Below are 14,109 nucleotides of genomic sequence, written 5' to 3' on the forward strand. Positions count from 1 at the left end.
TCTATACCAAAATTTAAATTTTGGTGGCAATTTTGACATTGGTACAATAAACTTCAACCTTTCAGCTTTCTATCCAGCCATATATCTTTTTTTAAAATATAAGTTATGACCATCCTCTTTGCAGATGAAAAGTTGTATATTTTTTTGGAACACCCTGTAAATATGTGCCTGCTTGCTTATTCAAATTCTTTATGCTTGAAACATATGAACTCGATTCTTATAATCTTATAGATTGATCATGTGCTAGCTTATTCAGATTCTTTATACTTGAAACATAGGAACTAGATTTTTACATGTATATAGATTGATCATGATGTTTATAGATGAAAAGTTTTATTCAGATTCTTTGTTCTTGAAAAAAATATACTTTATGGATGACTGTAAATAGGTCTTGTCACCTTTTTAGTATTCTAAGGTAGGGTGGGCCTCCACTTCTCAAGGCTGTCCAGGGGCCACCACATGTCTAAATCCGACCCTGTGTCGGACCTGAATCATGAATACGAGGGGCCACAGGTGAACTCTGTGGTGGGAGAGAGAGAAATGGGGCTGGAGTTATAAAAAGAGATACGAGCAACCATCGTTGATCACGTACTCAATCACGGACTGAGCATGAGAGAGGCTGTTCTGGCCAGCGAGTGAAACCCAATGTCATGAGATCAACAGTTTCTTCAGTCATTCATGTCATCAGTCAATGAGATTTGGTACCATAAGTGATCTTTGGAAATTGTCCACCTTTGCACTGTCTGTACTCTGTGGTGTAGTGCACTGTACTGCAAGCGATAGAGAAGAAGTATATTTGTTTCGCTTTCGTTCAATTGCATATTGTATTCCCATCCGTCAAAATTCCATCATTTGTGGACACGGTCATCGTCGTCCGTCGGAAAGTCATTCGGAGAAGGATCATTCAGGACGGCGATACATTTCCAAATATTACCCGTATCGCTGGATTTGCTTGGCAACTCTGTTCACCTGTCCGAAAGATAAACCAATTTTCCGTGAAACAAATGTACAGGGTGCCAAATATGATTATATGAGAGGAACACGAGCAGCCATGATGCATTGTTTTCGGGAAACGATTTATTTACGACATTCATGTGCGTGTGTTTGTATATAAGTCCTGTGAAACCCCTGAGACCCTTATCTACTCCAAATGGACGGTGTGTTTGTGTGTGTGTGTGTGTGTGTGTGTGTGTGTGTGTGTGTGTGTGTGTGTGTGTGTGTGTGTGTGTGTGTGTGTGTGTGTGTGTGCGTGTATGTGTGTGTGTGTGTGTACACGCGTGTAAGCTACTTTCCGATCGACCCAGCATGCATGCTCTCATGGGTGTACAAACATGGCGGATAATGCGCTCATGGGTGTACAAACATGGCGGATAATGGCTTCAAAAAATGAGCGTCCCCTCCTATCCAATTAGCAGAGAGGTCAGCACTGTCCACCGAACCCGCGTCATCACAAACGAAAAAACCGAGGGCTATATATAGGTCGCTGTAGATCTGAGAACAAGGAAAACGCAACAAAGAAGGAAATAAACATCATATCCCGTTGTTTTTCTCTAAATTAACATGTGGTGACGCAATATGAAGTTAATTTCTTTGTTGTTTTTTGTTTTTTTCCAACGTAAATGCTTATCGATGTCACATGATTTGAAAGTCACGTGATCAGCATGGTTGCTCTCAGGCTGTTGGCGTGGTGAAGCGTCGGGTACAGTTTGTACTTTGAATAACAATCTTATGATTGTGTACAGTATACGGGAAGTAAACATCTCGATGCAGAGTCGAGGGTAGACCAGGATTTTGAGTAACTGGCGTGTTGTCCGCTGGAAACGTCGTTGTGAGGCCCGTGATTCGCCAGATTTCCGCGATGGGCCCAAAATCTTCGGCTTCGGGGAAGAAGGGTCGGAAAGGAGGGTCGGAGTTGTCCGACCGTGGGTTCGTTCGAGCTAAGGGTCTTCCTGAAAAAACCGTCTCGAATGTTCCAGAAAAGTCGAAACTCGGGAAGAAAACGGATGAGTGGGAAAGACAATTGGATGGGGGGGCATTTCTACCCCGTAAAAGCAAGACGACTCGTCGATCAAAGACGTCTTCTGGATCGGCACAGGCACCATTAAAAAAGGCCGCTCTTCGTGCTCGTGGAAGCAAGTTGGAACGAGTTCGGGATTCCTCGGGATCCAAAAGGAAAACTTCCGAAGTGTTCGTGCTCTTCGTGGGAAACCTGCCGTTTGACGTGACGAAGAAGCAAATCGTGGCCCATTTCGGCCCTTTGGGTGGGTTAACTCACGCACGGCCCGTTCACCGTGCAATGTAGAAGGTTACCATGTTACAGGAACACGAAACTGCACATCGAGCAACAAAGGAGGAAAGTTCTGATGCAATAACTTTTGGACCTTTTAATGGCATTTATATACAACAGGTTAACATGATAACCACACACGGTAACATTTATATACAGCAAGTTAACATGATAACCACACGGTAACATTTATATACAGCAGGTTAACATGATAACCACACACGATAATATTTATATACAGCAGGTTAACATGATAACCACACGGTAACATTTGTATACAGCAGGTTAACATAACCACACACGATAATATTTATATACAGCAGATCAATATGATAACCACACATAATATTTATATACAGCAGATTAATATGATAACCACACATGGTAATATTTATATACAGCAGGTTAACATGATAACCACACACGATAATATTTATATACAGCAGGTTAACATGATAACCACACGGTAACATTTATATACAGCAGGTTAACATGATAACCACACACGATAATATTTATATACAGCAGGTTAACATGATAACCACACGGTAACATTTGTATACAGCAGGTTAACATAACCACACACGATAATATTTATATACAGCAGATCAATATGATAACCACACAATATTTATATACAGCAGATTAATATGATAACCACACATGGTAATATTTATATACAGCAGGTTAACATGATAACCACACACGATAATATTTATATACAGCAGATCAATATGATAACCACACATGATAATATTTATATACAGCAGATTAATATGATAACCACACACTGTAACATTTATATACAGCAGGTTAACATGATAACCACACACGATAATATTTATATACAGCAGATTAATATGATAACCACACATGATAATATTTATATACAGCAGATTAATATGATAACCACACACGGTAACATTTATATACAGCAGGTTAACATGATAACCACACACGGAAACATTTATATACAGCAGGTTAACACGATAACATTTATATACAGCAGGTTAACATGATAACCACACACGATAACATTTATATACAGCAGATCAATATGATAACCACACATGATATTTATATACAGCAGATTAATATGATAACCACACACGGTAACATTTATATACAGCAGGTTAACACGATAACATTTATATACAGCAGGTTAACATGATAACCACACGATAATATTTATATACAGCAGATCAATATGATAACCACACATGATAATATTTATATACAGCAGGTTAACATGATAACCACACACGGTAACATTTATATACAGCAGGTTAACACGATAACATTTATATACAGCAGGTTAACATGATAACCACACGATAATATTTATATACAGCAGATCAATATGATAACCACACATGATAATATTTATATACAGCAGATTAATATGATAACCACACACTGTAACATTTATATACAGCAGGTTAACATGATAACCACACACGATAATATTTATATACAGCAGAACAATATGATAACCACACATGATAATATTTATATACAGCAGATTAATATGATAACCACACACTGTAACATTTATATACAGCAGGTTAACATGATAACCACACACGGAAACATTTATATACAGCAGGTTAACACGATAACATTTATATACAGCAGGTTAACATGATAACCACACACGATAACATTTATATACAGCAGGTTAACATTATAACCACACATGGTAACATTTATATACAACAGGTTAACATGATAACCACACGGTAATATTTATATACAGCAGGTTAACATGATAACCACACACGGTAACATTTATATACAACAGGTTAACATGATAACCACACACGATAATATTTATATACAGCAGATCAATATGATAACCACACATGATAATATTTATATACAGCAGATTAATATGATAACCACACACGATAATATTTATATACAGCAGATTAATATGGTAACCACACACGATAATATTTATATACAGCAGTTTAATATGATAACCACACATGATAATATTTATATACAGCAGATTAATATGATAACCACTGCGATAATATTTATATACAGCAGGTTAACATGATAACCACACATGATAATATTTATCTACAGCAGATTAATATGATAACCACACACAATAATATTTATATACAGCAGATTAATATGATAACCACACATGATAATATTTATATACAGCAGATTAATATGATAACCACACACTATAATATTTATATACAGCAGGTTAACATGATAACCACACACAAAAACATTTATATGCAGCAGGTCAACATGACTAGTAGACTACCCGTCCCATGGACGGGTAGCAGAGGTGGTGGTGATCTCTTCTGTGGTAGGCACGTGACAGCACTGGACCAATCATGTTCAGTGATGTACCTCGGGCTGCATAAGCTAATACTCGGTAGCCTCGGCTTCACTTTTTAACCCCCCTAATTTTTGCTCATTCGATGCCTGGTGTTGGCGCAGTGGTTAGGGCAGCGGCTTGGGATCCAAGAGGTCCTGAGTTCAAGCCCCATTGGGCCACTGAATTAATACACCAGGGGGTTGACTCAGCCTGTCATCCTTCCGAGGTCGGCGAAATGAGTACCAGTATACTGGGCCGGTGTTTACCCCGGTTAAAATAGGTGTACCATATCCCTGTGTCGTAAGAGGCAACCAGGGTTGCGTCAGGAAGGGCATCCGGCGTAAAACATGTGCCAAATCACGATGCGGATCATACGGATGATCCGCTGTGGCGACCCCTAACGGGAGCAGCCGAAAGAGGAAGAAGAATTTTTGCTCATTCGCTCGTGATAGCAAGCTAAAACGTTTAGGGATGCAGAGTTATGTATACTATCTATCTATATATTACTAAAACTCTCATCATGTATGTATGTATGTATGTATGTATGTATGTATGTATTGTTGCGGATTCGCGCCCGCCGGCGTGCGAACGGAGACGTAACTCGAATCGCGGCACGTCGCCCACCGGACGGACAATCCAGTCGTGACCCTCTCGGACTAACGCCGGGAACTAGTCACGGGTGGACCTTTCGGTCTCACCACGATCGTGCCAATCGGCCCCCGCGTGGGATAGGGTTGCTCGCCAAATTCGACCTACCTAAGTACCCACACGGAGGGTAGACCGGGCGATCGCACCTCGCCGCAGGTCGACTTCGGACACGGGCCACTTTAAGCGACCCGTTCCGTACTATCGGGATAACCGAGCGGTGTTATTCGTCGGCCTCGACGGTTCGATTAATTATCGGGTGTTTTAGCCCACGACCAACCCTTTACGTGAAGCAAGATGGAGATTCAATGAAAGAAAAGACGAAGCGAAGCGGGAAAACAGTTCAACATAATTCACATTTATTTCGCGATGAACGGGAAGCACACATATACAATTACACCAAAAGCACATGTAAAAGAAGAAGAAACACAATATTACACAAAAAGCAAATATAAAAGAGAAACACAATGCAGAGCTATCCGACTACCGAGCACACGGCAACACTTATACAATTTTACTTCACAGACGGCGCGACAACACAGATACCCAAAGCAAAAGAAAAAGAACCACCCTCCAGGATGAGGGGGGTAGGCGGCCTGGGGCCGAGACCGTGTCGGGCCTACCCGTCTGATGATGAGACGCAAAGTGGCGGTGGCTCCTCAACTCCGCGGGCCTCGCGGACAGTGTCTGGTAGGGGGTGGGAAAGGGGCCCCCTTGTCGCACTATCTCAGCGCGGGGGGAAACAGGAGGGGGTTGTTGATGCTCGGGGGGGGGAGGAGGATATCACCCTGTCTCGGGTCCCGCGACGAGCGTCTCCACCTCGACCTCGGTCGCGCCGCCGACCTCTCCCTCCGCCGCTCCCCGACTCCGACGCGAGCACCCCCTCGATCGCCTTCGCCGCCGCCACCTCTCCACAGCTCCGTCCTCTTCTCTCCGACTACTACCACTTCTTCCCAGCTCCACCAACAACTCCCAACCGCGAACTCCAACTCTCCCCTCCGAACTGAACTGTTTGGCGAGCGCGGCCGTTTATATCCCCCGTGGCCTCGCTCCCCCACCTTGACCCTTTACCTCCGACCCTTCACCTCTAACTGGCTCCCCATTGGACCGACGAAAAGTGGGCGTGAATGCTTTTTGATCCATGAATTTGCATATAGCGACCTCACTCCAACGCCCTGGAGGCGGGGCCAAATCGCCCCACGCTCTCCGATAGGACGGAACAGAAGTGGGCGTGAGTCGTTTTTGATCCGTTTTCTTCGGAAAGTCTGTGATGTTTCTGAACACGCTGCTCGGTGCGCGCCCTGCACGAGTCCAGTATCGGTGCCCACAAGTGGCGCAAGAATGGTGGTGATGCGATGGTGGCGAGTTGTGACGGTAAAGGTCGTGGCTGTTGTTGTGAAGCGGCGTTGTGGTTGGTGGTTGTTGTTTGATGGCTGTTGAGACGTGGTTGGTGGTTGTAGTAATGGCGGCTGGTCCAAAATAAAGATAGTAAAAGAAAAACGGCTATCTAAAAGGGTCGCAGCCCGCATGAATGACATTTATTCCCTCGAAACAACGGGTTTGGGCCTAACTACACATATACTTACAGAGATATCTCACCTAAGGGACCTGAATGGTGGTTTGTGAATTTCGTCAACCACAACAGCATGTATGTATGTATGCATGTTCCAGAAATACAGCCAAAAACGGTACACGATAGCACAAATTTTTTCGTGCCACCTTACTCACCCATTCACCTGCGGTGTGCAGTATCAAGTTTCGTTCAAATCGGGCGATGGAAAAATTATTAAACAAGTGGTGCCAGGCACAACAAATCCCGCCCATTGAAAGCAAACGTTATTATTTGCTCAACACAAATATTAAATAGCAAATAAATGAAAACGTTCTGATCGAAAAACGATTTTGACTCAAGACTTTCATTGCCCACCTGTGAATAAAATTTGACAGTGTTTGAGCCAGCCGTTTTCCCGTAAAGTTGTATTTTCGTAACCATGTTTTAGTTGAAATGGCAAATTTGTAATTTTGACCGATGACCATGACCCCCAAAGCTTCGGACCCTACCAATCTTCACAAATATGCATTTTTAATTATAGGAAGGGGTAGGATTATAAGTGACAAATAGAATAAGGTTCACTATAAGCTTGGTTTGAAGTAAATCAGATCATTTTTGACGAGGTTATGAGCAAAAAACGATTTTGATCTTTTTGTGACCTTGACCTTTGATCCAATTGGACCCAAAAGCTAATGGGGTCGTCCAAGGTTCATTGCCCACCTGTGGATTAAATTTGATAGTGTTTGCTAAAGCCGTTTTTCCGTAAAGTTGCTAACAGACAGACAGACAAACAAACCGGACGATTACAATATCCCGCTCCCTCCCTCCGGGGGGCGGGATAAAAATCAATTCCCAATTCAACGAAGTACTCTTCGGGAGAATTTGATCAATGCAAACAACCTCAGCGGTACAGACTGTGGAGACGGTGTGTCGTGGCATACGTTCGTCATCTAAAGTGGTTGCCATGGCAACCAGGATGCTGTTTTCCATCCGTCCCTGTCCGTACTCTCAAAGTTTTCAACTTTCACATTTCATATTTGGTACATAGGCACAGACTGTGGAGACGGTGTGTCGCGACATACGTTCGTCATCGAAAGTGGTTGCCATGGCAACCAAGATGCTGTTTTCCACGTAGGAGCACAATTCTGTATATACCTTCTTGTTCGGGCGTATGTTGTGCTCACTTGCACTCTTGTTACTGATTGCAATATACAAATACATATATTGCTTAGAAATTATTTGGATCAGACTTCACCGCAATGCTTTATAAAAAAATATTAATCATTAGACGAGTCTTTTAAAAACGATAAATGTATAAACAGGCGAGCATTGGGTGACTTTGACACCAACTCTGGTTTGTCTCTTTGTATCGTGGTATTTTTACCATGGGCTTCTGCTAGTCTTTCACTATAATGGAGCAAACAGATGTGAAAGTCACCAAAACTCCAAAATTGACACGGCGGAAATAGCACCACCTTTAGTGGTAGTCGGTATTACAACTAATCTTCCTATATATTGTGATATGGAGTAGTGGACCGAGAAGGGTACTCCCACCCCTAGGGAGGGAATGCCCACAAGTCATCTGAATTATTTAACCTGTGCATTTAACCATTTCATTATTAGGTGATATAATGATAACTATTAAATGCTAACTCACAGAAAATGTACCGATTTGAATTTGTTTTGATGCACAAACAGCGGTGTCATAACAGTGCACGATGCTTGCTCACGGTCATATATTTGCACTGTGAACGGCTTCGATGTTCTAATTTGCGATGCCCCTTATCACCGCAGCCAAAGTGAAAACGGTGCGGTTGATGACGAACAAAGAGACTGGGAAACTCCGTGGCTTCGCTTATATTGAACTTGTGAACAAGAGGGCATACAAGGTATTTTACTTCCTCTTCTTAAGAAAAAAACAAAAAGTATATATTTTTTTACTGTTCAATTTTACATCAGAATCGGTGGGTGTAATGGTTAGCGCATTCGCTCTGATTCTGGTTGGTCGTTGGTTCACTCTCAGGCTGTGTCACACCAAAGTCTTCAAAAATGGTACGCGTTGCTTCCTTGCTTGACGTTCAGCATTTAAGATGTTAAGCGCATGGACCATCCCATAGGTTGGCATCATGAGTATGAGGTAATTCCCCAGTGAGTGCGGGGAGCAAATGCGGTGCCATTGTTGTGATGTCGCTGATATCCAGAGTGCCCCGAAAAGTGACGACATTGCCTCCAAGCTCAGTGGCTGCGTTTGTCTCGTCTGACAGTCCAATGTTGTCTATGCATGTGTGTGGTAGCACTACTCCCAGCCTTAATTCATGTTTAAAAAAATTTAAATAAAAAAATTTATTTTTAAATGTTGAACTCGTGAAAGAGGTTCTATTATCAACAGCCTCGTTTTTGTGATTGCATGTCCTCTTCTTTGGGTTCAAAGCACCCCATAGTCGTCGACATTTTGTTTTGAAGTTGCACGAACATAGCATAACAATTGTAAGTAGAAAAGGATGAAAAAGATAAACCCAAATACATTTGACACAGTCTTCATTTTTTTTAATTTTGAATTCCATCGACTAAGCCTTTAAACTTTCAAGACAGTGTGGAAAAGATTTATTTTCCTCACGTTGCATTTTCACAATTGAACAAATCTGATTGTTAGTTTTACTGAACTGCCTTATTTTCAGGAGCGAAAGCAAATGCAGCAATAAATAGACAATAATTTAAAGGTCATCTGAGACCTCTTCATGTGCCTGTGCATGGCATGGGAAAATGGAACACCAACGACAATAATGGACACAAGCATAAATACCATAATCACCTGTGTATAATCTGCTTTTAGGGAACTTTTCTGCTAAAATTCTCAAGAAATACCAGTTTATATGTATAATCCACACCCCAAAACTTACCAGAAATGATCTCCAGCTCATGACTGGAAATTAATTTAACTCAAAAGCAGTGTTTTGTTGATCTATGGAGAAAGCCATTATGGATGGTGTTTAATTCGGAATAACGGATGACTTCAAACTTGTATGAAACACAATATGATGAACGATGTAGCATGTTGAATGTACCTCACAATTCTTACTGAGTGATGTGTGACATCTATCAGATTAGCAGTCAGATCTCGTAACTTTCAAATCTTTCGTGAGTCATTAACTTACAGTAATTCCGAAGTGGTCATTTGTGTGACAATACACGTGTGTTGATCCCCGAGCTTATTTTGCTGCTCTGGTGGTGCATTTTTTTAAAGGTTTTGAAAGCAAACGAAGAAATACATGCCATTATATTTCTCTTTCTATCTCTCTCTCACCCTCCTCTCTCTCTGTATCTCTCTCTCTCTGTCTCTGTCTCTGTCTCTGTCTCTGTCTCTGTCTCTCTCTGTCTCTCTGACTCTCTTTCTGTGACTTTGTATTGCCTCCACTGATGAAGTCACCGGAGGCATTGTTTTCAGGTTGTCCGTCCGTACATACATATGTCTGTCCATGCTAATTACCTCCTCCACCGAAGGTGGAAGGAGGTTAAGCCAAAAAAAACAAAAAAACATTTGTTTCCTATTGCATGGCCAGTACAAGAACCGAAATACGCCAATCGGCAGATCACGTGGGGTAGGGTCGATTGCCAATCTTCAATGTACCTAAATACCCACGTGATCCAACTACCGCGGTATTCCACCCTCGACGGATCTCGTACGGAATAAACCTCCGAGGCGAGCTTGTCCGTGCGCGATTCCGAGCGGTGTAATCACCGAGAACCGTCGGTCCAAATGTCCCCCTATTACGGCAAACCAACGGCTTTCTAACTCCCAACACACGGAATGTTCAGTCAATGAGGGAATGGACGCAACGAGCAGGTTTACATTCACACAAGGACATTTATTATAATGAAACACGTATGCAATTAAATAAGGCAAAACACGTATGCAATTATACAAGCAACAAAAGCACGACAAAAGAACTACAACCGTCCACTTATTATGCACAGTCATTTACACTTAACAGCAGTTCCTACTTATTAGACGGGCCCACGGACACACGTACGCACGCGCACGTACGCACGCGCGCGCGCACACACACACACACACACACGAAACGGTGGCTGAGGCCTTTAATCACAAGCTCCAGCTCGGAGGACAGGTAAGCTGAAACTCAGAGCTTGACTGGAACCTTTCCACCTCGTGTGATCTTCAACTTGTCCGGACCCGCGCTCCAGCGAGAGCGAGCTGGATCCAATCGCCGCGATCCTTCCCGAGCTCCCGCGAATCCTCCCGCGCTTCTCAACACGTGCCGGTGAGACGAGGCGCCGATCCTTCCTGTCGATCGTCGCTTCCCCGAGGATCTAACTCCAAGAAGAGGCCGATGCGTCACACCAAGCCGGGAAACAAAATGGAGAACGTAAAGCTTCACGAACCAAGAGGAAGAGAAAGAAGAGGAAGAAGCCTCCTCTCGCAGCTCGAGCCGAAGAACTGGCTCAAGTTCCTTCCAAAACAAAGCAGCAGCCGAAGCTCACTGAGCCAGCCGAAGCAAAAAGCTTCCGAAGGCCTCAAGCCAAGCAAGCCAAGCAGGACCCGATGGCCTGCTGAACGACTGCTCTCTCCGAAGCAAAAAAGCTTACTCCTCCCACGGGACTCAGCACACTAACTCAGCTCTACCACGGGACTCCCCCTGGGACTCTTCATGAACTTTACCACGGGACTCCCACGAACTCTTTTTGAACAAAGAAAAGATGTCCTCTTTATCCTTTGCACCCCCTCCCCTGCACCCGGCGTGACTCATGCCCTCGTGATCCACCCCCGCTCAACCACGGGTGGGAGGGAGTTGTTGACGTCACGGGATGGCAGGATTCTTCTTCCTCTTCGCAGAAGAGGGGGAGGGACGTCTCCATTGTTCGCTCCATTACTATTAAATCGATCCGCAGCGCATCTAATCGATTTCAAAACATTTAAACAATGGAAAGTGAGCTATCTCGGGAACATGCACTTATCGACATAGCTGATTAAGGGAACCTGTATGTTGTGTGCAATTGAATTCCAAATTCGTAACACTGTCTTAAATTTCTCTACATACTTAACAGTGCATGCATGCTGAAAATATGCATTGTTTATTAATATATATATATATATATATATATATATATATATATATATATATATATATATATATATATATATATATATATATATATATATATATATATATATATATATATATATAGTTGTAGATTTCCCGCCCGTCGGTGTGCGAATGACCGCGTCTAACCAATAGCGGTCGCTTCGCCCACCGAACGTACAATCCAGTTGTGACTTTCTGGAACAACGCCAGAAACCAGTCACGGGTGGGCTTTTAATCCCACCACGGCCCAGTCCGTATTCTACCCGCGCGAAATAGGGTCAATCGCCGAATATCGATATACTGAAGTACCCGCGTGGGTAACCTACCGAGGGACCGTACCTCGGCGAAGGCCTGCTTGGACACGAACCGCTTAAGCGGTCCGTTCCGTTCTGGGATAACCGAGCGGCTGTTATCGCCAGACCTCGCCGGACCCGATTCTATTTATCGGCTATTTAAAAACCAACTATATTCCGAGTGCAAGATGGGGCAGTTCAATGAGGGAATGGACGCAATGAACAGGTTTACATTCACACAAGGACATTTATTATAATAAAACACGTATGCAATTAAACAAGGCAAAACACGTAAGTAATTATACAAGCAACAAAAGCACGACAAAAGAACTACAACCGTCTACTTATTATGTACAGTCACTTGCACTTAACAGCAGTTCCTACTTATTAGACGGGTCCACGAAAACACGTATGCATGTTGAGACCATGGTAGCGTGCTGATTGAGATCGAGCGCTGTCCACACGTATGGTCTTGGTAGAGAAGAGCTTTAATTCACACCAAACATGTATACCTGGAGAGATATAGAGATACACAGAATACCCACAGTAGTCCAGCTCAATCTAACTCTGCCAGCTTGGCACTCTGGCTTGCCTTATATACAATTTGTCCTGCCCCTTGTGGGACCATCTGGTTTCAAGATTGGCCCAGCTCCCATCACTGTTTTCTATTGAGACTTTGTTTTTCAAAAGATCAATTTCCTCCAAGGGGTAAAAGCCTGGTGCTGATTTCCTCCCTTTGGGCTCTAAAAGCCATCTTGTTTGGTCATTATCTGGCCAGGGAGTCAGGAAAACGGCTTACTTTTTAAGAGCGTTTACCTTCCTTTCCTTATTCCACTATTTGGAAAGTGGAAGCAGCTGTTTTGCTGTGTCAAATGGCACTGATTTACGATCGAGCTTCCTTCGGCTTGAGGCTTGTTTATGACCGAGCTTCCTTGGCTCAAGGTTGATTTACGATCGGGCTTCTCTTGGCTCAAGGTTTCACAAGGGCAATAAAAAGCCAGTTGCTCAGCTGTGTCACAAAGAAAGAGACTACATGCTTTGGCTTTTAACACAGCCAAGAACTGCAGCTGTTAAGAGTACTCTATAATGAATGCTTTTGGCTCTTTCTTTTACTTTTGATTTTTTGAATGTAATTCTGCTAGCAAATGGCTATTCTCAGCTTGGGAGATATACAATCTCTCCACAATCGCTCCTCTTGTTACTTTGGAACATTTGTGTAAAAGAAACAAACAGTTACATAATAAATTTGAGAGATGGAGCATCCATGGACCGGTAGGACGGCAGGCAGGATTCTTTTCTACAGGTGGTCCACTCTTATGGTCAGCTCTAAGTGGCCCATGACGTCACGGAAGCTCCTCCTGCACCTTCTAACCTTATAGAAAAGCCCCCTCTCCACCCCTCTAACCGGCCCACCAACACCCCACCCCTCTGTAGAACAGTGGATACGTTTCAACGATTATGACTTAGGCATAGGTCCTGAGGAAGCAAAGTTTCTTTCCAAAAGCGGCTCTCACAAAGTTACTTTATGCACAAAAGGACATATATGTATATATTTAACTAACATGGGTTCGTTATGAACAAGTAAGAATATTTTGGCTAACTATTGTTCTTTATGAACAACAAGTAAGAATATATTTGGTTAACTGCAAGCCAGAGTACAAAATTCCAGAGTAAAATAGGAAAGTACAAAATCCCAGAGTAAAATAAGAGAGTACAAAATCCCAGAGTAAAATAAGAAAGTACAAAATTCCAGAGTATTTGCCAACAAGGCAGTGGTTATATAGTATTTCTTCCCTTGCCCTCCATTGGCGCAAACAATTCGAGGCACTCATCCAATGTGAGATTGAGCAGTGGGTCAACAGTCCCATTATGTTCACAGTATATTTCAG

General features: G+C 42.8%; 1 protein-coding gene across 4 annotated transcripts in view; it reads left to right on the forward strand.

The window, feature by feature from the left end:
- The first annotated feature begins 1,633 nt into the window (after positions 1 to 1,633).
- Positions 1,634 to 14,109, forward strand: part of LOC147031726 (uncharacterized) — a 38,175-nt gene continuing 25,699 nt past the window's right edge. For 3 of the 4 annotated variants that reach the window (XR_015050832.1, XR_015050836.1, XR_015050835.1), the window contains exons 1-2: positions 1,634 to 2,261; positions 8,620 to 8,714. Coding sequence is in view for 1 of the 4 variants with exons in the window: in XM_085852753.1 (XP_085708879.1) it covers positions 1,859 to 2,261; positions 8,620 to 8,714 (498 nt within the window). In the remaining 3 variants the exon portion in view is untranslated. The remainder of the gene's footprint in view (positions 2,262 to 8,619; positions 8,715 to 14,109) is intronic. The other variant, XM_085852753.1, reaches the window with a different exon arrangement.

Source organism: Eptatretus burgeri, chromosome 2 (genome assembly GCF_056783735.1).
Source record: "Eptatretus burgeri isolate ZD-2024b chromosome 2, Ebu_testis_v1, whole genome shotgun sequence".
Classification (NCBI taxonomy): Eukaryota; Metazoa; Chordata; class Myxini; order Myxiniformes; family Myxinidae; genus Eptatretus; species Eptatretus burgeri.